This window comes from Panthera tigris, chromosome E2 (genome assembly GCF_018350195.1).
Source record: "Panthera tigris isolate Pti1 chromosome E2, P.tigris_Pti1_mat1.1, whole genome shotgun sequence".
NCBI classification, from domain to species: domain Eukaryota; kingdom Metazoa; phylum Chordata; class Mammalia; order Carnivora; family Felidae; genus Panthera; species Panthera tigris.
This window is the reverse complement of record NC_056674.1, coordinates 48016684-48043622: the sequence shown is the minus strand read 5'-3', so window position 1 is coordinate 48043622 and position 26939 is coordinate 48016684. Positions and strand designations below refer to the sequence as shown.

The 26939-nt window shown below is 44.7% G+C and overlaps 1 protein-coding gene across 15 annotated transcripts in view; it reads right to left on the bottom strand.

Moving 5' to 3' along the window:
- The window catches only part of HYDIN (HYDIN axonemal central pair apparatus protein), a 441202-nt gene that overhangs the window by 93998 nt on the left and 320265 nt on the right, over nucleotides 1–26939 (bottom strand). For 14 of the 15 annotated variants that reach the window (XR_006211638.1, XM_042967954.1, XM_042967958.1 and 11 more), the window contains 12 exons: nucleotides 24668–24795; nucleotides 24089–24225; nucleotides 23710–23837; nucleotides 23368–23559; nucleotides 22882–23031; nucleotides 19468–19707; nucleotides 14743–14911; nucleotides 11881–12060; nucleotides 11227–11400; nucleotides 8909–9082; nucleotides 4868–5079; nucleotides 125–262 (listed from right to left, as the gene is read on the bottom strand). Coding sequence is in view for 14 of the 15 variants with exons in the window: in XM_042967954.1 (XP_042823888.1) it covers nucleotides 125–262; nucleotides 4868–5079; nucleotides 8909–9082; nucleotides 11227–11400; nucleotides 11881–12060; nucleotides 14743–14911; nucleotides 19468–19707; nucleotides 22882–23031; nucleotides 23368–23559; nucleotides 23710–23837; nucleotides 24089–24225; nucleotides 24668–24795 (2022 nt within the window). In the remaining variant the exon portion in view is untranslated. Of the gene's footprint in view, nucleotides 1–124; nucleotides 263–4867; nucleotides 5080–8908; nucleotides 9083–11226; nucleotides 11401–11880; nucleotides 12061–14742; nucleotides 14912–19467; nucleotides 19708–22881; nucleotides 23032–23367; nucleotides 23560–23709; nucleotides 23838–24088; nucleotides 24226–24667; nucleotides 24796–26939 lie in introns of those variants that run through there. The other variant, XM_042967966.1, reaches the window with a different exon arrangement.

Genomic DNA, 26939 nt, shown 5'->3' with positions numbered 1-26939 from the left:
TCTTTCCTCTCCAAGACCCCTGGGTTCTGAACCGCCATGGGTGGGCCGTGGATCGGAATCTCAGGTCCCAGCGCAGGGATGGAGTGTGAGCCGTGCAGCTCTGGGCATGTGGGCACGGACGTACCTGTATGCGATCAGCCAGGATCTGGGTGAATAGGTCCTCAGGGAGCACACAGCTCACGAGCCCGGTCTCACCTCCGATACTGGGGCTGACACTGAGCCGGCGCTGTGTGGGCCCCGAAGGGAGAGGGCTGGAGGAAATCTGTCGAGCGGGAGAAGGATCAGGAGTTAGAATCCAGCTTGGTGTCCCAGCAGATCTCATACTTACAAGCCATATGACCTCGTGGAAATCGTATAATCTCTCTGGGCCTCATTTCCTCATCTGTAAAATGGAGATTGCTTTGTAAAATGAAAGGTTTTCCTTAAAGAATTGCCTAAGCTTCATGTGGGAATACTGTGAAAGGTGCTTTGTATATGTACACATTTGTTCATTCATTCAACAAATATTGGGCACCTATTAGGTACAAGGGGTCCCTCTAGCACTAGGGATACAACAACAAACAATGCTGGCAATGTTGCTGCCTGTGTGGTCCTTATTTCAAATAGAGGAGATAGAAAAGGAGCAGGTGAATATCCAAATCAGTCACATAGTCTGAGATAGTGACAAGTGCTAGGGAGAAAAGAATGAGGTAAGGACATAGAGAACGGTGACAGGGTTGGACAACAATATGAAAGAATGAGACAAGATCCTGAGAGAAGAGTCTTTCTGTGAGGGAACAGCAAGCTCCTTGCACACGAGTGTGCTTGATGGGCTCTGGGGAGCACGTGAGAGCCCAGTGTAACTGTACTGAGTGAGCAATGGGGAAGAGGGTCGGGCTTAATTCAAGTCTAAGGCGTAGTCAGGGCTTGCAGACCCCAGTAAGGAATTTGGATTTTATTCCAAGTGTTATGGGAAGTGGTTGGCATGTTTTAGGCAGAGAATGATCTGAGTTTTATTTCTGAAAGGCCACTGTGCCTGCTGCATGAGGTGAAAAGAGCGGAGGCGGGAAGACTAGTTAGACATCTCCATGGTCAAGGCAGGAGATGAAGGATGCCATGGTGGAAGTGGTGAGAAATGGCTGATACTTTCTCTAACATTCCATCCCACTAGGACTTGGGATAGGATGTGAAAGAAAGAGGGGCACCAAGAATGATCCCTTGGGTTTTAGTCTGAGCATATGGGAAAATGGCAAAGTCATTAATTAAGAAAGAAAAAAAACTGAAGGAAGAACAATTTTTTGCCTTGTTCTGTTTTGGGTGAGGGGCAAGAGTCACTTTTCAGACACATACATTTTGAGATGTGTTTAACCCATTCAACAGAGATAATGAATGTGAGTTTGTGTGCGTGAACCTCAGCTGGGCAAGAAATTGGGGTTGGAGACAGAAATGTGAGGGGCACACGCATCCTGAAAATATTTAAGTACTTAATAAACTGGATGAGATCACCTATAGAGAAAAGGTAGATAACGAAAAGAAAAGAGCAGATGACTCAGTCCTAGCCTATTCCAAAAGCCTATGGATCTGGAGGATGTGGAAAGGTGCAGGAGTAGGGGGAGTCCCAAATGAGGCAAAGGGGAAGGAGAAGAGCGTGGTGGTGTGCTGGCCAGAAGCACGTCCAGGAAGAGGACTTAGCTGCTATGAGGTCACGTGAGGTGGATGACAGAACACAGGCCACTGGATCTGGCAAGATGAATGCCAGCGACCCTGAGAAGAGTGATCCGTGGGGTGGTAAGGACAAAGGCCTCACTGGAATAGGTGAAAGAGAGAATGGGGGTTGAGGATGAGGAGGGAGGCATGCAGCCATTCTTGGGGGGAACAGCCCTGAAGAGGAGTTGAGGGACGAGGTAAGAGCTGGAGGGGGATCTGTGATGTCGGGACAGTGTTTTTAAAGATGGGAGGTAATAAAGCATGCATAGATGCTGATGAGAAGGATCTATAGGGCAAAAAACAAATGGGAGGGAAAGGGGATGACTGCAGGAATTCGGCTCTTGAGTGAGAAGGGGTGGGGTCCAGTGCACATGTGCAGGGCCTAGGATGAGAGCAGGGGCAGTGACTCCGTGGCAGGGAGGGTGCAGCCTGGCTCGTTGGTCTGGTGGTGGGAGAATATGGTGATGGTCTTCTCATTGTTGCTGCTCCCTCCATGGGTCAGAAGAGAGATCATCAGCTGGGAATGAGGAAGAGGAAACGGTCTTAGGGGTTTGGAGAGTGACGACCACAATAAAATAGTTATCTTGAAGAGATGGATGGCAAATTTACTAGGGCAGACCAAAGGTCAGCTTGAGATTTGTGGTCTTAATTTTTAAATAAAGACCACTCAGGAGAGATGAAGATTGTCTCCAGCTGTGTTCAGCCACTCTGCATGGAGGAGGTGGAGAATCGGTTGAAGTTTTGCTTGGAGAGTATGATGAAGGGCAAGGGGGCAAGGGAATGCCTAAAGTGACAGACACAGATAACAAACCGAGTAAGATCGGGAGTGAAGGGGGTGGTAGGCAGTGAAGATGTGGACTGGAGTTTTGGATGGGACCAGTTACTTCTCACAGAAGTCATCTGGAAGGTTAGAAGATGGTAGTCAGGATGTAGGATGTGTGGTCTAGAGGTCTTGGAATTTATGGGTAACGATGAACAAGTTCTTGAACATGACCATGGCAGTGAGGAGCTGAGGTGGGCATGGGACTGAGAAATGAGAGTGTTGTATTAAATGTCATTCAAAAGATAAGAATTTCCAGTGAGTGCTCTCCCAGAACACAGTGATGTATAAACAAATGACCTTATATTACAGTCTTTATTATGTGACATAATCTTTATTATGTGACATATTATACATTGCTTTCCACTTGCAACATAAATAAACTTTAAGTCATTGGAGAGTTCATGCTTTAGGAGAGCTTTAGAAAACTGAAAAGCCATTTGTGGGTGGAGCATGCCAACACAGTGACTGTTGTCCAAAGCATTAGTCCTGTCACACTGGAGCAGTGTGAGCAGCCATGTGGGCAGGGGTGATCTTGAACAGGCTCTGAGTTCCCTATTTATTGCAAGGGGATTGGGATCAGATTTAGTGTTTTCTGCTGCCTTTGATATATTCTAAAAAGCCTTGCTTCACTGTCCAGATGGATGGAACCCAATCAAAGAAAATGATTCCCCATGACACCCTGTTTAATACAAATATGAGTTTTAGTTCATCCATGAATACCATATTTGGTCTTGAGAAAGAGGGTTAAATGATGCTGCAAAAGAAACTGAGTCGACGGTTCCAATTTTCAAGATGTTAGAAGAAGGAGGGACTGAAACGAAGATGAGAGGCATTATTTGGCACAAATTCAGCCCCCCAGAGTGTCCCATCCAACCTGCATACCTCCTCTCGTGAGGAGACCTTGGCTTCCATTCCATCCACCTGCGCCATCCAACATGTGGGTCCTCTCCTGCAAGGGCCTTCACCTCCACTCTGTTTTCTTCAACAGCCTCCTCTGAAGCGCCCACCTCTCCCACTCTCCCTACTGCACTCTTGGATGGTAACAAGACCCACAGACTCTTCCTCGAATCCTGTTTCATTCTGCTGCCCTCCTCTTAATTCCTTCTCTCCATATACTGCACTTCCCATATACTACTCTCAACTCCCTTGCCCCTTGTTCTGAGCACACTCGTGCCCTTGCAATGATGACCTCTCTCTACCTCTGAATGACTGCTTAGGGAAATCTTGAAACAGCGAAGTTATGCCTTCCTGTCTTGGCTGGAGAATCAGCATTCTAAACTGTCTTTTCTTTTGTCCACCACCCATTTCTGGTTCTATTCCTCCCGGTGGATACATCAGTGCTTCGCCACTCTCCTCAAGCATGCTGTGCAACACTAACCTCCTCAATGCTTCCTGCAAAGACTTTGCATCCTGCACACATCTTAGAGCCACTCAGCAAAGACCTTCTCCGACCTCCGCTCTCCACTTGCCTTCCCCACACGCAGCTGTATCTGTTTTCACCTTTACTGACTCCAGAAGGAGCTGGCCCCCGTCCCTTTTGACTGTGCTTAGTCCTTTCCTCCCTGTCTCCTCCAGGAATCTCATTCCCTCTTGGGTGGATTGTCACCTTACACTCCTCCAGGAGCTCTTCTCCTTATAGACCTGCTTGTGCCTCCACCTCCTTTCAGAGAAACAACTCTCTTAACCCTAAATTTGCTCCTCTAACAACTAGTCTCTTTTCTTGTTCCTTGAAACATCTTGGAAGCCTACACTCACTTGACTCCACTTTCCCCCCGACAACTCATCACCTACCTCTCCACGGTGCCATCCACTGTCTGGCCACAGCACCTGCTATTCTGCCAAGATTGTTCGCAAAGTCCCTTGGCTGAGGCGCAAACTTCCTGACTACTTTATGACCTTCCATGACTCCTGTGCAGCCCTCCCACAATTCATATGAACGGTTTCATCCTTAGCATTCCTTTAGTATTAGACTGAGCCATATGAAATTGCTGTTCCAATGGTTGAATGTTGGCAATTTCATGCGGTTCAAGCCAATTCCTTTTACAAAGCTCTTTTGTCACCAATCTCATTTTATTGCAAATATTTGAATGTGTGGTTATCTCCTTCATCAGATTCTTAGGGCAGCTTAAGTGCAGCGATTTTGCTTTATCTTTATTTTGTTAGCATTCAACCCAGTGCCTATAACATTAAAGTCACTTGCTGAACGCCTGCCAGATGACCTCTCCTTGCAGGACCTGCACCATGAACCTGGTGAGGGCCCCCACAGCAATGGCATGATGCTGACATAGCTGAGGGGTTCTGAGGAGAAAGGGCAGGAGGAGGGATCCCACCCCTCTTCTGGGGAGCCCTGGTTTGTACCTGTGGCGTTTCGGACGCATGCTGGTGGTGCTGCTTCTGAGACCCAGAGCCATGGCTCTCCGCCTTGCTTTTGGCAATAATCATGCTCCCACGCATGGTCTTCACCGATTTCATTTCAGGGGACAGGGTAGATTCTGAGGTAAACTTGCCCAGGGTCTCACTGCTCAGATGTGTCTGTCCCACAGCAGTTTGGCCTGAAGCAGCCTCCTGGGCTACACAGAGAGAGTGGGTTTATATTAAAAGTCACCTCAGGATGATCAGGAAATAATAGTGGGGATGGCACAACTCCTAGCGGGGTTGGTGTGATTCTCTTGAGGAGCACACAGCCGTCTCCATCTGCAGCTGGCTGGGAGGGGCTGGAAGAAGAGGCTACACACGCCGAGGCTGGATGAGGACAGGCGAGTGGAGAGGCTGGACTGGAGTCCAGGGCTCTTCGCTGCCCATCTGCCCATCTGCCCAGTGGGTCCCATGTTAGTCTGCCCCACTTCCTCTTCCAGCCCCGAGGGCAAGCATTTCTGAAACTGCTGGTCCACTGTAGCCCTGCCTTGGAAAGCTGACACCTCAGATGGGGCAATGCGGTTGTGCGCTAGGCAGCCTCCACGTTTTCCAGCTCAGGAAGAATTGCTAAGACTCCTTATTCCTTGTTGGCCATTTCAGCAAATAAGCCCTCAGAACTCCCTTGAGAGCTGTCACTATCTTTTGTCCCTCTGTCCCTCCCCTGAGAGCTGGTTATAGGTACAAGGACACCATACTGCACCTGGGGGTGGCAGGGGTCAAAGGGCATTGAGGCCACCAGTGGAACAGCTGTACCAACATTCTGTTGGTTCGTCCCTCGTTCATCCAGATCCTGTTACCCCCGGTGCCTCCAGGCTCCACCTGATTGTGATGGCTCCAGCCTCTTGCCACCTGTGCCCACTCACTTCGCCATGAGTCCTATGCCTCCACGGCCGCTCCCGCCTCCACTGATGGCTGTAGGTTCTCTTCTGTGCTGTCCCCATGTCTGTCAACCTCCCCTGCCAGTGGTGTCATCCAGCCATATCTTACAAAGCCAGCTCTTCCTGATATAATACTAATAAGGGTTTTCATTTCATCTCTCACTTCTTTCAAGACATCATCATTTCACCTCCTTTTTTCCTCACTGCCCAGCTTCTAAAACAGTAGTGTGGGCCACATCTGTCCAATAGACGTATAATGTGTATCCAATTTAGATTTTCTAGTAGCCACATTAGAAAAGTACAAATCGATTTCCATGGTATGTTTAACCCAATCTACCCCAAATGTGATTATATCAACACATTTCTACCTTGTTATTTTACAGTCTTTTTCTCCTACTACATCTTCAACTCCCATGTGCCACCCCCTACCCCCTGCCTGAACCGCCACCCCCAAGCAGCACATTTCAATTTGGACACCCATGTTTCAGGTGGCTGGTGGGTACTGCATGGGACAGGGACACACAGGGTTAGATTTACCACTTCTGCTTCAGGACAGCCTGTGGACCCCGCAGTGAACAGCAAGTGTAGGTTTGGGTTTAACCGCTCCATTGAAAGGGCTTTCTCCAAAGCGCCCAATGACCTCTGAACTGTGACCCACAGTGGCCCTCTCTCAGGGCTCATTCTATCTGTACTTCCAGCAATCTATGACTACATTCATTCATTGATTTGACACATTTTTGGAAGTATTTACTCTGTGTCTACTCTGTGCCAGGTACCAACCCAGGGGCTGGGAATGCATCAGTGAAGAGAACGAACACACATCCCTGCTCCCAGCTAACATTCTGGTGGGGTAGGGAGACAGTAGCATAAGGAAGTCAAGTAAATGGTATATGAACCAGTGATAAGGCCTATGAGACAGACAAGGCCAAGGTGCCCAGACCCAACCAGGGCACTGGAGAGGTGTGCAAACCCTTCTTGCCCCTCCCGCCTGCAGCTCTGTTTCCTTGACTCTCTCTCTGCATCCTGCTCTCCTGACTGCCCACCCCTCTGACACTCACTCTGCCTTCTCGGCCTCCCTGGCTTCTCCTCTACCTACACTCCTCTTAAAATATAAGTGTTCCCCAATGTCCTGTCCTGCTCTTTCCATCCCTCTCCTCTTTCTGGAACTTTCTGGGCTGATTTTCTTTCTTCCAGCAGGTGCACCTCTTACTTTCTTGAGGAAGACTCCCCCCGTTATGTCTTTAGCTTGACATGACCTCCTCAGGTAGGAAGACCAAATCCACAGTTTCTTATGGGACACCAACACAGCTCCAAAGACCTCTGTGAAATGTAGTTTAATTGACAGAAAAGGAAACAAAATCTAAGAGAACCAGAATTATGATGTAGCTTGGGGTTCCCACTGACGGTAGCTGAGTATGCCATCCCAAAATATGACTATTAGAGTTCAGGATATGTCACCTCAACATACGCTGCTTGCTTTTGAACTGTGGGCACTTGAAAAACAGCAAATGTGGGGAGAAGACTTCTCTCACCTTCCCTTATCTGTCTAAAGACAAGTGTCCAAAGGGAACTCAACTGTCACAAATCCCCACCCTGGGAGTTCCATCCAGCAGAGTGGACTGACTCATCACAGGAGAGGAGACATGCTTGTCATTAACTACCGTACCCTCGTCCATTGTTCTGTGGGTCCATTCATCTTCCCTAAGACTCATTTGCTCTCCCCTAAGAGGACTACCTCCCTCCTCTTCTCTCCTGTGAAGATGGTATTTAATTCAGAATTCTAAGTCACCTCATTTCCTCCTGAGTATCTTCCATGTACACAAGAAGGACACATGTTAATAAACTTATTTTTTTTCCTTGTTAATCTTTTATTATAGCAGTCTCCGCCAAGAACTCAGGATAGAGAGAAAATTATTTTTCCTCTTTCACTACTCAAAAGCTACTTTTCTGACCTTTTCAGCAAAGAATCTTCTATTTCCCTAAGCATTCTATGCAGAGGTATGGAAGGGGCATGTCTAAAAGCCCCAGCCACTTTTATCAATCAACCAGCAAGCATGGTGCACTATTAGAAATGATGTTATGCTGTTATGAGTGAATATTTATTAAAAATGGTTCCTCTCAGAGAAATCACTCTACTTCAATGTATTTTCCCAATTGAGCAGCCATCTCCTGCCCTGTCGGTCCATAGACAACCTGATGGAGCCAGAATTCTCTACCTCTGGTAGGCAGGCCACACCAGGCCTCACTACTATGGTGTTTAAAACCTTAATTAATTTTCTTCTCCAACAAACTTTCTCCTTTTCCCACATTTCCTATCTTGGTAAATGACATCACTCTCTTCCTGGTTTCCATGACTGGAAATTCTAGGTGACCACCTGGAATGCCTCCCCATCTTTCAATTTCCTGCCATGCAGGTGCTAGGGGGTCGGCTGGCCCAAACCTGTTCACTGTCGGCATCTCCAGTGCTTCCTTTACAAGACATTACAAGAGTTGCTTTCCTAGTGTGGCTTTCTGACCATTTCTCCCAGAGGGTGATAACCACCCGACTCCTCTGTTCCTTCAAAATAAAACCCGAATTCCTAATCTCGGCATCAAGGTCAACCAAGATGGGCCTGAGCCTGCCTTCCCACCTCTAATTTACTGTCAGCTTCCTTGCTTTCTTGGGCCGGAATGTACTTGACTTCTTCTTTGCCTGTCCTTTAAAGCTCATTTGCATGAAAACTTCCCCAGATCAAGCTGGTTGGACCCCAGCCATCCCAAAGTTGCCCTTTCACAGAAGTCAGTATTCCTGTTACATTATTTCCCTCTGCTCTGAACAAGTCCATGTCTGTTCCCCTTCCACAAGTCACCCCCAAAAGTGTGGGCTGCCTCTTATTCATGGTCCTGTTCCCCATAGCACCAAATGGGTGCCTGTCTGGGCAGCGGGGAGAGCCACAGATACTCAGTGAAGACAACTCTTCCCTGGGCTATAAGTTGGCAGTATGTTGTAAGTCAGCTTTCAACCAGGCTGGGGGAGAAAAGCTCAGCGGGGGACACAGAGAAGATGGGTATTAGCAGCAGGCTGCCGGCCACTTGACCACAGAAAGTCAGGGGAAAAGGCTCTTACCAGACTCTTCTCCTTCCTTCATGGACTGCTCTATGGCAGCTCTGATACAGAGCTCACGGGCCCGGATCCCCGGGATGTTGCTGCCATCAGAGATCGCTTCAAGCACGATGGAGTCGATGTTCAAGCAGGCTGCATTGTAGTACCTGGCCATGCTGACTGCGGTGGCTGATTTCCCTGAAAAAAAGGTCAGGAGGTTGAATTTCCTGGCTCTCAGTTGCTTAGTGTCTCCAGACAGAAGAAGTTTCTAGAATGGAGGCCCCTGTAGAGTAATCTCTCCAAGCGCTTTGCCTCTATGTCTCTTGTGCGGCCACAGATGGCAGCAGAAAAGAGAAAGGAGGCCGGAACCACAAGTCAGGACCACGGATTCTTGTCCTCATTCTGCCACCCATGTGTTGTGCACCGTGTGATGGCAACATGTTTGCTCTCTGGATTTTCTCCTCAGTCTAGATGGTAATTCTATCAGATGACCTTTAAAAGTCATGTAGCTCTACTGTCTCTGATTCTAATGGGAAGACTTTTTTGGTTTAAAGAATAACTTGTGTTGATCTTTTTTTCTCATTTCAAAATATCTGCTTGTTAAAAAGAAAGCAGAAAATTCAAAGAACAAACAGGAGGGAAGGAAAAAGAAGATCCATAATTTGCTCACCCAGAGATATTACAGTTAGCATATGGCTGCTAAGTATGTATATATAACTACCTTACTTATATTTCTTATAAAGAAATGGGTTATGTGGTAGGCTGAACAATGCCCCCCCACCCCAGCCAAAGACATCCACATCCAAATGTCTGAAACCTGTGAATATGTTACCTTATGTGGTAAAGGGGGTTAGCACCTTTGATTAAGTTAAGGATCCTCATATGGGAAATTATCCTGGATTATCTGGGTGGGCCCAACATAATCCCAAGGGCCCTTATAGGAGAAAAGCAAGAGGGTCAGAGTCAGAACAGGTGATTATGATGAAAAGGAAGAGAGACTGGAAGATACTATGATACTGGTTTTGAGGATGGAAGAAGGGGCCACAAGCCAAGGAATGCAGGCAACATTTCTAGAAGCTACAAAAGGAAAGGAAATGGGTCCTCTCCTAGAAGCCTCCAGAAGGAATGCAGCTCTTTTGACACATTTTAGACTTCTGACCTTCAGAAGGAAAGTGAATTTGCATTGTTTCAACTTACTAAATGTGTAGTTATTTGTTATGGTACCAATAGGAAATTAATCCAGATTACAAATCCTAAGTATGACATTTTTCTTACTTAAAACGATGTACCATGAACGTCTTTCTATTCATTTAGTACATTTCTATGGCACTTAAAGAAATTGTGGTGATATCTGTACATAACTTACCATTTTAACCATATTTTAAGTTGCATAAGTACATTCATACTATTGTGTGATCATCACCACCATAGACCTCCAGCACTTTTTCATCTTCTCAAATGGAAACTCTGTACCCATTAAACAACAAGCTCCCATTCTTCTCCTTCCCAGTCCCTGGAAACTACCACTCTTCTTTCTGTTTCTATGAATTCGACCACTGCAAGCACTTCATATAAGTAGAATCATACAGCAATTATCCTTTCGTGATGATTTCACTTAGTATAATATCTTCAGTGTTCAACTATATTGTAGCATGAGTCAGAGTTTCCTTCTTTTTTGAGGCTGAATAATATCCCATTGTACCGTATTTTGTTTTTCCGTTTATCTGTCAGTGGACAGTTGGGCTGTTTCTACCTCTTGGCTATTGTGAGTAATGCTGCTATGGGGTGTACAAAACACTGTTTATAGAGGCCAAATAACTTACTATGTGGATGCACTAAAGCTTAATTAACCAGTCTTCTGTACTGACTGCTTCAATTGCTCCCAAGTTTTTATGATGCTGAGCAGCGCTGCAGTGAATGTTCATGCAGTTAATCTTTGTCCACATCACTAAACAGATTCTTAAGGTAAGCTTATAGAAGTAATATTTCTAGTTCAAGGAGCTTGTGCTTATTTCCCCCTCTCCTCTTGTTTTATCATTTATTTTTATTTTTCCCCTCCTCTTTCTAAAGAATTTAATGTCTTGGATTTTTCCCTAATATTATTTTAAAATTATTGGAAGAATATAAGCTCAAACAACTCAGAGATATATTAATTAAAAATAAGGTGTCCCTGCTCTTTCTCTAACACTGTTTCTCTGAGATTGGCAATTTAATAGTTTGGGGATAGTCCCATGGTATACAAATCAAAAAAAAAAAAAAAGAGTCTTTTGTTATCTCGAAAATTACATGTGCGAACTTCACCATAACCCTTAAAGTGACAACCCTTGGGAGCTGCGGCATACCTGACAAGGGTGTCCCGTGGATGATAATGGCGATGCCCTTCCTGTTCTTGGCCATGCGGCCTTCTGCAGAAATATCAATGCCCAGGTGGCGCGCGATCGCCTTGCTCACTGGGTTGTTCTCTACTTCTCCAACCTCTTCCGTCGAGTGGCTGTCAACACTCTGTATCTTGTCAGCTGCAAATTAAAAATATACGTGTACAAGTGCATGCCCATGGGCACGCCCAGAATTCATACAGTCTGATGGAAAGGAGAACCACTTTTTCTTCTTGAACACTGCTGTGGCACAGTGGCAAATTATCTGCTGCACATGTTGTCACAGTTCCCACTCCCCCCTGCAGTGGATGGGAAGTGCCCTTTATAGCTGATAATTTGTCAACAGCTACTGGAAGTGAAAATACAGATACCCTTATTGACTGTTAATTCCATTTCTGGGGGAATATCTCCTGCTGAAAAAATAATACTGGAAACTAGCTGAATGTGCAACATTAAGGGGAATGGCTGACTAAGTGATGGCATATTCCTACTACAGAATTAATACACGGTAGTGCTAAAAGGCTCAAGGGTGCATTTTAGGGAGAAAAGTAAAAAGGCACTGGACAGTCTTCCCACTTCTCTTAGAGAGAACCGGTACAAAACATTTAAATGTTTGGTTACTTTGAAACATTATTTTTTCCAGGCTTTCCTCATCCTCCTCTTCATCCGGGTAGGTCTTGGACTCGACCGTGGGAATGTGCCGTTCTTCAGGGTTGGACGTGACAGAGATCCCTTGGCTCAGTGAGGTCCTCTTTGTACTGCCAGAGGTGCCTTGTTCTGATGAGGGCATATCTTCCTCTTCTGCCCGAGAAACAAAGAACAAAAACATGGGGGAAGTGTTGGGAGGGAGACAAGGGAGACAGGTATGGAAAAAGAAAGAGACAAAGTGGAGAATCACTGACCTGGTCACCATCAACCTGGACTAGCCAAAGCCAAGAAACAAGATCTGCAGTCAGTTGGCTGTTAAGAAGGTTCTCTGCCCAGGGGCACCTGGGTGGCTCAGTCACTTAAGCATCTGACTTAGGTTCAGGTCATGACCTTGTGGTTCGTGCGTTCCAGTCCTGTGCTGGGCTCTCTGCTGTCAGCACAGAGCCTGCTTCAGATCCTCTGTCTCCCTCTCTCTCGGCCCCTCTCCCGTTGGTTCTCTCTCTCTCTCTCTCTCTCTCTCTCTCTCTCTCTCTCAAAATAAATAAACTTTAAAAAAAAATTTCTCTGCCCAGAGTGTTTCTACATCTTAACATTAAAAAGACTAAAATTATATATTTTCTCCAGAAAATTTAGAAAATTCAGAAGAGCAAGAATTATACAATTCATCTGCAAAAGAGATGTAGATAGAACAAGAAACAGTGACCGAGGAGTTGCAGCTGGACTTTATGATACCAGGCCCGCAGAGCTGTGGCCTCTCAGATCTTTAATTTTAAATTTTTCAAAGCTGAACTTGGGATCATGTTGTATATACCAATTTGTAGCCTGTTTTCCCCCTAAATCTGTCATGAACATTTGTCTATGCCATTGCCAAGTACACCTACCAATTTGTCTGCCTAGAACCCTCCTCACAATCTCAGTGGGGGTGTTGGGCTGTGACTGTACAAAATGACCCCCTTTACAGGCCTGTTGACGGGGGTTGACACTGTCTTTGTTTAGAGGTTGGATCTGAGGCAGAGAGGTCGGAGGTCTCCAGTGACTGGCTTCCCTGGCCGTGGTGCGGGAAGCAGGGAGGATGGTCTGCACGTGAGCAGAGGGAGCACAGGCTCAGGGAAGCCCTGGGGAAAAGCCGAGTATGCACCTTCCTGGCTCCCTCTGAACCCGTGGGTCCCTGTTCTCGGCCAACTTCCAATGGGCCAAATGAAAAAACGAACCCACAACTGTACTGTGTAAGGACGGGGACGAGAGCAACAGGGTCCTTCTCTGATTTTGTGATGCCCTTTACACATGGCAGCACCCCCAGCTTTCTGTCCCAGTGGTTCTGAGTTCCAGTGTCTCCCCTCCCACCACCTTCCTGGTTGTGGGCTCTCAAAGACAGGGCCTGTTTCACTGATCTGTTTACAGTGCTTCAGCTCCGTTCGTGGAACACTGTGGGTGCTTGTTATAGGCTTAACTAGTTACCCTAAAATTCTTAGGTTGAAATCCTACTCCCCAGTACCTCAGAAAGTGGCTATGTAATAAAGTTAAAAAGGGGTTATATGGATGCCCTATTCTACCCACACTCCAGTATAACTGGTGTTCTTTAAGAAGAGACTAGGACAGACACAGACAGAAGACCATGTGAACACCAGGGGAAGACAGGCAGCTACAAGCCAAGGAAGGAGGTTCTGCAGACAATGACCCAGCTGACACCTGGATCTTAGGCTTTGAGCCTCCTGAACTATGAGAAAATAAATTTCTGTTGGTTGAGCCACCAAGTCTGTGGTCTTTGCGATGGCAGTTCTGGTAAACTAATAGTGCTCAATGACACTGACCAGGAGATTGAGGGCAAAGGTGGTCTTCTTCTCTCATCTTCTCCTTTTAGGACAAACTAGTATTCTCTGACTGGCTCCCTTGAGAGACAAGACGAGCCCAAGGTCAGGAGAAAATGGACTCCATTCCATTCATTCATTCACTGTTATAGCACATGTTATTGGGCACCGTGACGTATCAGGTGCAGTTCCATGCTTTGGGGTTACAAGTGGGGAATGCATGTTCACTGCCTTTATGGGGGCTTCTTATTGGGGGGGGAGACAGGTATGAAGAAAACAATTACACATGTGATGACTATTACACAGAAGAACAGGGAGGGCACATTTCCAAGATGAGGGCATGATAAACAGGAAGGAGAAGCATGCATCATGACAAACTGCACGGTGCTACAGGTCATCAAGGACCCCTGACGCTCAGGTGCACAAAAGGGAGCCCATGGATGGATGGTGGGGTAATACAGGGGCGCTGGGCCAGAAAGGGGCACATTATGAGAGCACAGTCCAGTTTTATGATTGTGGTTTGGCTTAAAGACCGTGGAGGGCCAACCTCATCCTTGGGGGAACCCCCACTCCTGACCTCTCTTAGGACACCAAGTTGTACCCTGTGTGACATATTCAAGCACACACAGAAGCCACGGAGTACAGTGGTTACCGTCGTGGATGCCAGAGTCAGAGAGATCTGGGCTTGAATCCTGACTCTGCCCCTTCACACTGTGGACCTGGTGTCTCAGTGCTTTAGTCTCTCAGGTAAGTGTGTAAAGCCTAAGTGTTCTTCTATCCTTCTATTAGCTGTTTTTAAGCCTGAACTCCCCACTAGACTCTAGTGGGAGCAGAGCGTATCCCTGTCTCTGCATTCATACTGTGGGGAGGACAGGCCCATTTTGTGACGTTACAGATGAAATATGTGAGGCACCAGCATGTGCCCAGCATGTGGCAGCTGCTCGGTAAGTGGCCGGCCTCCCAGCAGGGACCCTTCCAGGGCGCCAGCGCGGTGGCTGAAGCCGGGCTCTCGGCCCTGAGCTCTCACCGTTTTCCTGGGCCAGACTCTCCAGAAACTTCGCCTTCATCTGTTCCTCTTTGGACCGCTTCATCTCCTTAAAGTACTCATAAACCTCTGGGGGTAGCTTTTCCCCCGGAACACGGGGAGGCAGCAGCAGGGTGTTGTAGGAATCGTAGCCCTTCAGCATTCGCAAGATCTGCAAGAGGACGACAGGAACTGCTGCTGGGTGTGCTAGAAGCTTTCTCCTGACAGTCCTCGGAGGGTCTGCTTACCCACCAGGTAAAACCCCTGCTCCTTCCTGTACAAGGGGCCTTTGGAGAGGTCTAGAAAGTAAGGCCGGGCCCTGAAGCTGGGGATACAAGATCTTGATTTTTGCCCCATTTGAGCCCAGGCATTTCAGATGTGGAAGAGAATTTTCCTCTTATTTTACAAATATCATATACTGTTTTTCTTTCTTTCTTTCTTTCTTTCTTTCTTTCTTTCTTTCTTTCTTTCTTTCTTTCCTTTTTTCCCTTGACAAAAGTACAGAACTCCATTATCCACTTTGAGCTACACATTCTTGAAAAATACTGTAGTTAGAAATGTTATACAAGGGAGGAAGGTGGTTGTCTCACAGAGGATTCAGGGAGAAACAGATAAAATGGTATTAAGTATGTGTGTGCATGAGTATGTGTTGGGGGTATGGGGGTAGGGAAGGACTATGTATTAGGGTTATCAGATAAAATACGGGATGCCCAGTTTAATCTGAATTTTAGATAAACAGTGAATAATTTTTTAGTACAAAAATGTCCACATAAAATAAGTCATATGTTTTTTATCTGAAATTCAAACTTAACTACGTAATTTGTTTTTCTTTCTACAAAATCTGGTAACCCTAGTGTGTACGTATATTTATAAAACCAGCGCAACAAGGTTCTAGAGAGCGATCACTTCCTGTATGGCCTAATTTATGTGAAAAATCTGTTTTGTTGAGTAACCTTTCTCCAGGATCACTATTTTTGGTTGTGTGAAAACCACTGTTAAGAAGCTCATTCTAAAATTTATATGGATGAACAAAGAGCTAAGAAGAGTTAAAACAACTGAAACTAATAATCCTATATGTTAATTATACTTGAATATAAAACATGGTAAAAAAGGGAAAAAGAAGAGTTAAAACATTAATGAAAAAGAAAAAGAGAGGATCGCCCTACTAGATATTAAGACTGTTGAAGCCGGAGTAACAGACAGCGTGGGACTGATGTTGGGACAGACAAACTGGCCAATGACATGATGTAGAGAAGAGAGTTTGGAAGAAACCCACTCATACATGGAGTTTGATTCAGGAGAGAGGCGGCATGGCAGGTCAGTGGGCGAAAGGAAGGAATATTCCAAAGACTGGGTGATGGAGACATACAAGGGCCTGGACAACTTGCTTCAACTGGGGCAATTCTAAAGAGACAGCCCAGTGGTAGAGCTTCCTGTGGGGTCTGCTGAGGTCTCTGCTGTAATCTCATCACAGCTCATCTCTCTGCCTGGCACCGCTTGCCTTATTCTTCACTGGTGTTGCTCCTGAGACGGCTCCCTACCAAATCTGCATACACATCTCGGAGTCTCAGACTCTGCTTTGCATTGAACCTGGCCCACAACAGAGGATGCAGTGCCAACATAAGCCATTGAGCGTTTCATGAATACCTAATGAAAAGATTCCTTTCCAGAGAGACAAATTCCCCTTCTGAGAAAAACTTCGAGATGCAGAATCTAAATTGGGTAGAGCATAAATATTACATGTAAAGAAGACAGAAGATTTAAAGGCTGAGTTGGGGGAGGGTCCAGAGGAAGCAGAACCACCTTAGCTAAGCCATTCCCAAATTCCTGACCCACAGACAACATGAGATAACAAACACTTATTGTTTTAAGTTGCTAAGCTTGGGGGTAATTTGTTTTGCAGCAATAGATAACTAATTAATAAGCAAAAAAGCATCAGACTTCATGAACAGCAAAACCTTAGGAGAAAACAATGGAGCAATGCATTTAAGATATTCAAGTGCAGAAAACGTGAGCCAAGGATATGGTATCCAACCAAACTTACCTTCAAGCATAAAAGCCACAGATAAATAGTCATGAACGTATGTGTACTCAGGGAATAGTGTTCCCATGATCCCTGCCTGAGGAATCCACTAGAGAATGAGCTTCAGACAATAGAGTGGTTACTGAAGAAGCTTCATAACAAGGACTGGTGTTGAACATTGAATGTATTTAAATATAGAACTAAAAGTAAGTGATAGAAATTAGGTTGTGACATCATAATATTATAAGCTCTGACATGACAGATACACCACAAAAAGCAAAACATGGAAGGAGTGTACATGAGATGATTACCCAGCAGGTATTAATTTAAAAGAATATCTTTTTTTTTTAATTTTTTTTAACGTTTATTTATTTTTGAGACAGAGAGAGAGAGACAGAGCATGAACGGGGGAGGAGCAGAGAGAGAGGGAGACACAGAATCAGAAGAAGGCTCCAGGCTCTGAGCCATCAGCCCAGAGCCCCACGTGGGGCTCAAACTCACGGACCGCGAGATCGCGAGATCGTGACCTGAGCTGAAGTCGGACGCCTAACCGACTGAGCCACCCAGGCGCCCCAAGAATATCATTTTAAATTAGAGGATGGTGAGAAGAGAGAAAAAGAGATTAGTGGCTCATTTCATAATTTCTCACAGTAGGGAACTAAGAGGCAGTTCCTAGAAAGTGGGGTACTAAGCAGTTCATACAGCTCAGCCTCAAGGTAGCAGAACAGGATGGAGATAGTAAAAAGGGACCTGGAGAGATGACGTGGAACAGAATAGAGAGCCCATAAGTAGACCCAAATAAATATAGTCAACTGACCTTTGACAAAGGAGCAAATGCAATACAATGAACAAAGACACTTTCCAACTAACAATGCTGGACCCAGACACCCACATACAAAATACCCAAATCTAGATAGACCCAATATCTTTCACAAAGCTTAAAATGGATCATAGGCCTAAACGAAAACCATACAATTATAAAACTCTTAGAAGGTGATATAAGAGTGACCTAGGGTGTGGTGATCACATTTTAGATACAACACCAAAGGCATGGTCCATGAAAATAATAATTGAGAGGGTGGACTTCCTTAAATTTAAAAACCTCTGCTCTGCAAAAGACAATGTCAAGTGAGTGAAAAGACAAGTTACAGACTGGGAGAAAATATTTGCAAAAGATGCATCTGGTAAACTTGTGTTATTCAAAATATTTAAAGAAGTCTTAAAACTTAACAATGAGAAAACAAATCACCCAATTAAAAAATGAGCCAAAGACCTTAACAGACACCTCACTGAAGAAGATATACAGATGGCAAATCAGTATATGAATAGATGCTCCACATTGTATGTCATCAGGGAAATGCAAATTGAAATGAGATACCACTACAGACTTATTAGAATGGCCAAAGTCCAAAACACTGACAACATCCAATGCTGATGAGAATGAGGAGCAACAGGAACTTTCACTTATTGCTGGTGGGAGTGCAAAATGGTATGACCACTTCGGAAGACAGTCTGGCAGTTCTTATAAAACTAAATGTACTCTTACCATACAGTCTGGCAGTTGTGCTACTTGGTACTTATCCAAAGGAGATAAAAATGTATGTCCACACAAAATCTGCACGTGGATGTTTATGGCAGCTTTATTTATAACTGCCCAGATATGGAAACAACCAAGATGTCCCTCAGTAGGTGAATGGGTAAATAACCTGTTATGTCCAGACAACGGAATATTATTTAGTACTAAAAAGAAATGAGCTATCAAGCCATGGAGGGAACTTAAGTGCATATTACTAAATTAAAGAAGCCAGTCGGAAAAGGTATACTGTATGATTGCAACTATATGACACTCTGGAAAAGACCAAACTATGGAGATAGTAAAAAGATCAGTGGTTGCCAGGAGGTGGGGGGTGGGGAGGGATGAATAGGCAGAGCAGAGAAGATTTTTAGGGCAGTGAAAATACTCTATATGATACTATAATGCTGGATACATGTCATTATACATTTGTCCAAATCCAAGGAATGTACAACACCAAGAGTGACCCCCAATGTAAACTGAATTTTGGGTGATTATGAAGTATCAATGTAGGTTCATCAATTGTAACAAATGTACCACTCTAGTAGGGGATGTTGATAATGGAGGAAGGTATGTATGTGTGTGGGGCAAGGGGCATATGGGAAATATCTGTAACTTCCTCTCAATTTTGCTGTGAGAAAAAAGTTTAAAACAAGTACATGGAGGAACAATTGGAAAATATGTAGCCCTGAACAAACAGAAAAAAAAAGTGGCAGATTCAAGCCCTAACATAATTATATTAAATGTAAATGGTCTAAATACACTAATTAAGGATGGAGACTGCCAGAGTGTATTTTTGTTTTTAAAGATTCAATTACATGCTGTCTATAAGAAACTCACTTCAAATATGACAGCGGCATACATTCTTTACTATTAAAGTTTTAGCACGCATTAGTTTTTCAATTAGTTGTTTAAAATGTGTAATGAGATCACAAAGAAGTAATAAATTCTGCTCAGAGCAAGGGTCAGGAAAGGCTACAAAGTGGACTTTAAATTGACAAGGAAGGGCTTAAAGTGAAGAAGAGGCAAAGGTTAGGAGGAAGTTAGTTGTCCATGCAGAGGGAAGAGCACAGGTACATGGTAGGACCCAGCAGGGAGAGGAAAAGGAAATTTGGTTTTGGCCTCTGCTCACCTTCTCTTCTAGGAGATACTGTTGGTCAAATTCTAAGGAGTAAAACTCAATGGGAAAGTTGCAGGGATTCTTTACCACCACCTCAGCCTCGTCTCCAGGTGCATAAGGCAGCAGTGGCCCCAGCTCCAGAAAAGAGGGACTAAATTCCAACCGTGGCTCAAGACCCTGCCCCTCTACCAGCAGTGTAAGCTTTTGAGGACTCTGGGCAATCTGGAAAACCAGGGTTTGGCTGTAGAATTTCTGGAAATCATAAAAAACAAAACAAGCATCTTAACTTTTTGTGTTATATGCTCTGTAAACCTGAAAGCCACTGTGGGGACAAAATTGAGAGAAAACTTTTGGGGCACCTGGGTGGCTCAGTCTGTTAAGCGTCTGACTTTGGCTCAGGTCATGGTTCGTGGGTTCAAGCCCTGTGTCAGGCTCTGTGTTGACAGCTTGCTCAGAGCCCGGAGCCTGCTTCGGATTCTGTGTCTCCTTCTCTCTCTGCCCCTCCCCTGCTCACACTCTGTTTCTCAAAAGTAAATAAATGTAAAAAAAAAAAAAAAAAAAAAAAAAAAGAGAAAACTTTTCATGTAAAATTACATGAGAGTAATTTATATTACTGCATTAATACTAGGTTTCTAGCATGCTAGGCACTGTACAAAGTGCATCATCACTCGTAAAAGGCCCTCTGAATGCCGCACTCAGATCCTTCAGACCCTCCAGTGTGTTCAGATGGGCCACTGTCTGCACCCCTGGGCTCTCATTTCATGGGCCCTGCTGCCTATGGGCAGGGAAGGGTGGAGCAGAAGTGCTGGGGATTAATCCCTTCCAGGAGCAATTCTCAAACATTGACTCAGGAACTACCACATAAATACCCCAGGTCCCTTGCTCCTGGGAAGAGATAATTCTGAAATATGCATTTTGTCTATTTCCACAGAGTTTCCCAGTAGGATTATGTTCCAGTCTCCAAGGTAGCTGGCTCATTCACATGCCTTATTAGCTGCCTGCCTTTCCCTGATCACCTTCTACTTCTCCATCAGTGTTTCCTACACTTTCCAAATAATCTGTTTGCACTTGAATCCTTGTCTCCAAGTATGTTTCTTGGAACATCTGAATTAATATACAGAAGTTATTTGAAAATACAGTTAAGCAGTGGGTCAGGAGTAATCAGCTGGGGCATTCAGTTTATCAGATATAATTACAATCTGAATACCAGTTAATAGTGATATCAACTATTCTAATCTGGTTTTTACTGGGGGACCTACTAAAAATGTGGAATCACAGGCCCCAACCTTAAATATCCCAACTTGACAGGGGCAGGGTAAGGCTGGGAATTCTGCATTTTTAACCAGATGCCCAGGTCATTCTGATACAGGTGGGTTCATGGCTTGGGTTTGGAGGCCATGAGTGGCTTCATGATTTGAAGAGCTCTTAACTATCTTAGCTCAAGGGAGAAAATCAGATGGATGGAATGTGTATGGACATATATACACACCCAGAAAATATCAATTGACGGCGACAGTAAGAGAATGAATTATTGACTAACTAACAGTTATGGGCTTAGCACCTTCTGACCCAAACTTCTATATTTTAATTGCTTTTTATGGAAATATTTCCATAAAAATAAACATTTCATTCATTTCCTTGTTTCCTAACATAGTGTTCTGCACATATATTATAACATCAGTGATTTCTCTTGTGCTGCTGATGCTGAAGGAAACATAGATGTGGATTGTATGCATTGCAAAGCTAACCAATTAATTGTATACAGCCAACAAATTCCCCTCTAAATTGGTGGAGATATTCTATTAACTTTGACCAATTCCAACTCAACATATATGGAACCACCTGAACAAACCTTTCTTTTTTTTTTTAAATTTATTTACTGATATGTCTCTCATTTAATAAACTATCCAAAATCTTGACAACCCTGACAGTAACACCCCTTCAGACTCTCTAAGAATGACAAACATATTAATTCTCTTTTCTGTTGAAAGGGTTGGGAGATTCTGATAATTCAAGAAACGGGCTTTTTAAAAAAGAATCAGATATGAAGTCATTTGCTTTTCTTCTTTCTCACTACAGACTCTTAAAAATTTCTTCAAAGCATTTCCATTACCAGGAAAATGGGAGTTAACTGTAGGTATTCTGTAAAACCCACATGGGTTTTTTTCTTTTAAAAGACTAAAGTAGAGAAAGACATCTCCCTGATGCCTTAGGCTTTGAGCACAAGTCTTTACAGTGTAATCTCTTGAGACCCTCTCTGGCTCTAGGATTTTATTTTATTTTATTTTATTTTATTTTATTTTAATTTTTATTATTTTTTTAAATTTTTTAAAGTTTATTTATTTTTGAGAGACAGAGAATGAGCAAGGGAGGGGCAGAGAGAGACGGAGACACAGAATCCGAAACAGGCTCCAGGCTCCGAGCTGTCAGCACAGAGCCTGACACTGGCTCAAACTCACGAACTGTGAGATCATGACCTGAGCGAAAGTCACTTAACCAACTGAGCCACCCTGGCGCCCCGGACTTTATTTTTACTGTGTGCTTTGCTTGGAGTAGCTTTGTGTTAATGGCATTCACACACACACACAAAAAGTTTGTGAGGCCCGGGACACCAGGAAGTATCCCAACTACTGACGGTAACAGCAAATAGTTATTGAGACACTACATAGAGAGAAGTATGCTGTGTATTTTATTCACATTAATTCATATAATCTTCAAAATGACCCTAGGAAGTAGCTATTGCAGGTTGATAATGTCTTAGTTGAAACCCTAGGGGCCAGATGATTTCAAATTCAGATTTTTAAAAAGGTAAATGCTGTGCATAGACCCCATGTTACATAATGTCCTCAGCAAGGCCCGAATCAGGTCCCCTATAATCAAACACTAGTATTTCCGCAGTTACAATGTTTGACTCTGCAAACTAAGTGGAATAAATAAAGGTTAAGTAGTCTCCTGTCAGTTCAGATTAGGTTTTTCTACCAAATGAGTTTGGGCCTGAAACTTATGAAATACCCCCCCTCCCCCACCTCCCCAGTTTCTGGAGCTTACTGGATTTTAAAATTGCAATAAGGATTTTTGCATGGGATATTGTTATTTTCCATTTTATCTATAAGCAAATTGAGGTTTAGAGAGGCTAAGGAATTTACTCAAAGCCATGAAATCTCTCAGTACAGAAGCAGAAGGCCACTAACCCAGGTCTGCTGATAAAAGTCAATGTGCTAGACAGATCTGATTCTGGAACTGGTGTTCTTAACTACCAGGCCACACAGCTCCAACATGAAACAAGCACTTGATGTCTTTATCACAATAGCGAGGCAAAGGTCACTCAAAAATTCCCTAGAGTCCTGCCTAATCAAGTGTGGCCTTTGAGTAAAGCTCAAAGAGACCCAGAGACTCCGAATGAAACCACATTTCTTCAAAGCTTACCTCTTCTTTAGGCATGAATTTCACTTGCACGTTGGACCTCTCATCAGGATCCAAGACCCCAGAAGTGGGCTGGATCTCAAAGATTCGTGTCTTTGGCTTTAATTCAGCACGTAGTTTCCGTCTTAAGTACTTTGGCATGTGTTTCTCCAGCTGGTTAACAGATAATTAGACAATTAGATCGTCTTCTATGGAAAGCAAATTTATTCTATCCTCCACTCACCCAGCCTACATTTACTGAGTCCCTTCCAGGTGTCAGGGAAGGTGTAGATACCAGGACTACAAAGATGACTGACACATCTATCAGACAGCATGGCCTGGTAAGTCCTTGAACGCTGGGCTAAGGGCCTGGATTGTATTTAGGAAGCCATGGTTGTCACTGCACGTCTTGGGAAGAAGAGTGAAATAATGAAAGTGAAGGCCCAGAATTCCATATCTGGATTAAATGGAGATGGGAAAAAGGGGACCAGTGGGTTACAACCCATTTACCTTGCTAACTGGCTTATGGCTCAGGAAAAACCATTCGCAAGGGACTTGGAGATGATTGGAAAACTGAATAGTCTCCACGAGGCACTGTCCACACTGAATTGTGGCAAACTGCACCTTTTCACAAGACAGTGTCATCGCAGGAATGGTCACCTTGGCTTGGAGACAGATGTGAACTGTTGGCCCTCCAACCACCTAGAATGGGCATAAAATTGCTGTTACCACGTGGCATGGGGTTGGGGGAAGAATCACGGCTCTCAAATAGCAATTGATTCATCCTAGGGGTAACTGGCAAGCAGAGCTGGTAGCTGGGGAGGATCAGCTGGGCCCAGCAGTGCATCTTACCTTGATGGGTAGAACGACCTCTTTGTTTCCAACTGAGAGACTGGCCCCTTGTGGGTCAAATTTCACTTCGAATGTTTCCGTTTCACAGTAAGGCAGATTCTTTACACGATCTAACTCAGTACTGAAACCTGGACCCAGATAAACAAAATTTCTTTGTGGGAAAGAGAAATGGCAAACAAGAGCTGCAGTAGATAGAGCCCTTCTGGGGTCAAAGTATCAATTAATACCCATGACCATTCAAAGAATCAATTAATGGCCCAAGAATTCTTTCAGCTGATCCCAGAAGAAGCATGAACACTACTCCAGAAGATCAGTACACGTGGGCACCCTGTTAGAAATGACAAAGTGCAAGAAGAAAGGGTCTCCCCAGTCTGGTTACCCGTGTCATGAAGGATGCGCTTTTCTGCATGGAAGGACACTGGGAAGTGACTGGTGTTGGTGATCTTGATGATGTGTGTTCGGATGTCACCAAGGATGATGTAGCCAAAGTCCAGGATATACTCTGGCAGCTGGACTCTGAAACAGTTAACAAGGCTCTCTTTACCAGTCACTTTTCCAAAAGAGTGACTATGCTATTCTCTTCTATCTCCTGTGCACAGTTCTGACCTCAGAACTGGAGGACAGAACAACCACCCTCCAGACAGGAGGCTATAGAAGCAAGATTACTCCCCCCTCCCCCAAAGTTCACACTGCTGTTTCAGCCATTCCCAAAACACATTCAGTGTGGGCCCTCATGAACCTGAAGCCAGGCCTATCCATTAAACAAAGCCAGAGGTTTCTGCCTTTCAGAGGCAGAGACTTGCTTGGCTGGCTGGATGCTAGAAGATAACAGATACAAGACGCAAGTAGATTTCATTTCTACATGATCAACCATTAATTGATTCAGGCAGCATTCCAGTGGGCAACACTGTTTGCTCTGCTCTCCTCTGAAACAAGCCTACCATGGAAGGACACTCACTTGGCTAGTCTGCGACGACTCCGGTAGCTGAAGTCATCTGTGGAATCAGGGATAATTGTTTTCTGATGTTCTATGGAATAGCCTTGGACTATAAGTCGCTCTACTTCCATCTGGAGCTGAGCACTTAACTGGAGCAAGAGAAAAAACCAAGTCAGCAAATTCTTCTAGAGTATGCGTTTTCAATGGGGTCAAATCACCTCTAAGAGGGAAAAAATTGCTTCATGGAGGGGAGAATGAAAAAATTTTAGATATTACAATGATTTATGGCATTCCAAAAGGCCACAGTACATAAACAGATATACAGTATAGTTGTGGTATTAAAATATTCACAGGGGTGTTGGGTGGGGTAAAGAAACTAGTACATCTATATCATGAAATACTAATGAACAATGAAAAGGAATGAACTATTGATATTGATGGATTTCAAGGGCATTATGCTCATTGAAAAAAAAGCCAGTCTTAGGGCGCCTGGGTAGCTCAGTCGGTTGGGCATCTGACTCGGGCTCAGGTCATGACCTCACAGTCCGTGACTTCGAGTCCCGTATCGGGCTCTGTGCTAACAGCTCAGAGCCTAGAGCCTGCTTCAGATTCTGTGTCTCCCTCTCTTTCTGCTCCTCCCCTGCTCATGCTCTGTCTCTGTCTTAAAAATAAATAAAAACATTGAACAAATTTTTTTAAAAAGCCAGTCTCAAAAGGTTACATATTGTATAATTCCATTTACAGAATATTCTTGAAATAACAAAAGTACAGATTCAACAGAGGAAGATGGCAGCACAGGTGGATGCTGGGCTCACATCGTCCTGCTGACCACTTAGATTCCACCCACATCTGCCTAAATAACCCAGAAAACCACCAGAAGACTAGCGGAATGGACTCTGCGGAGCCAAGCATAGACGAGAGGCCCAGGGAAGAGGGTAGTAAGGGTAGAGAGGTGGTGCGCACTACACGGACTGGCGGGAGGGACCGGGGCGGTGGAGGGGCAGCCAGCCCACCAGGCAAGACAGAGCCCCTGAATCTGGCTTGCAAAAGCAGAGGGGCCAGAGGGAGTGTGTTCTGACAGCCAGTGGGACTTAACATCTGGAATGTTATAAGTCAACAGCTCTGCTCCGAGAGCGGGAGGGCTAGAGGACAACAGGAGGGAGAGTTGTTGAGCCCCAGAGGACAGAGCTCACTTGGCAGGGAACAAAGGTGCTCGCCAGTGCCATCTCCCTCGCCCATCCCCCAGCCAAAATCCCAAAGGGAACCAGTTCCCCTCATGGAACTTGCTTGTACTGTGCAAACACCCAACTCTGTGCTTCTGTGGATCCATCCCTCTGACAGGTCTGCCTCCCTCCTGGTGCCACAGGGCCCCTCCCGAAGCGGACCACCAAAGGCAAAGCAAGCTGAGCCTGCCCCTCCTGCCCCTGTGCATCTGTGGATCCACCCCGGCTAACACGCCAGATTCCATCAAAGAAGCACTACAAGCCTGGCAGTGTGCAAGTAGCCCAGACAGGGGCCACACCACTCCACAGTGAGTCCTGCCCCTGGGAGAGGGGAAGATAAGGTACACACCAGTCTGACTGCGGCCCCGCCCACCAATGCAAGTTATTCCAGACAGCACAGGGGAAGAGCCCTGCAGTTCCGTGCCACTCCAGGGACTATACAAAATGACAAAACGGAAGAATTCTCCTCAAAAGAAACTCCAGGAAGTAGCGACAGCTAACGAACTGACCAAAAATGATTTAAGCAATGTAACAGAAAATGAATTTAAAATGATAGTCATAAAATTAATCGCTGGGCTTGAAAAAAGTATAGAGGACAGCAGAGAATCTATTACTACAGAGATCAAGGGACTAACAAACAGTCAGGAGGAGCTAAAAATGCTATAAACGAGCTTCAAAATAAAATGGAGGCAACCACAACTCAGATTGAAGAGGCAGAGGAGAGAATAGGTGAATTAGAAGATAAAATAATGGAAAAAGAGGAAGCTGAGAAAAAGAGAGATAAAAAAATCCAGGAGTATGAGGGGAGAATTAGATAACTAAGTGACACAATTAAATGCAATAATATATGCATAATTGGGATTCCAGAAGAGGAAGAGAGAGAGAAAGGTGCTGAAGGTGTAGTTGAAGAAATAATAGCTGAGAACTTCCCTGATCTGGGGAAAGAAAAAGGCATTGAAATCCAAGAGGCACAGAGAACTCCCTTCAGACGTAACTTGAATCGATCTTCTGCATGACATATCATAGTGAAACTGGCAAAACACAAGGATAAAGAGAAAATTCTGAAAGCA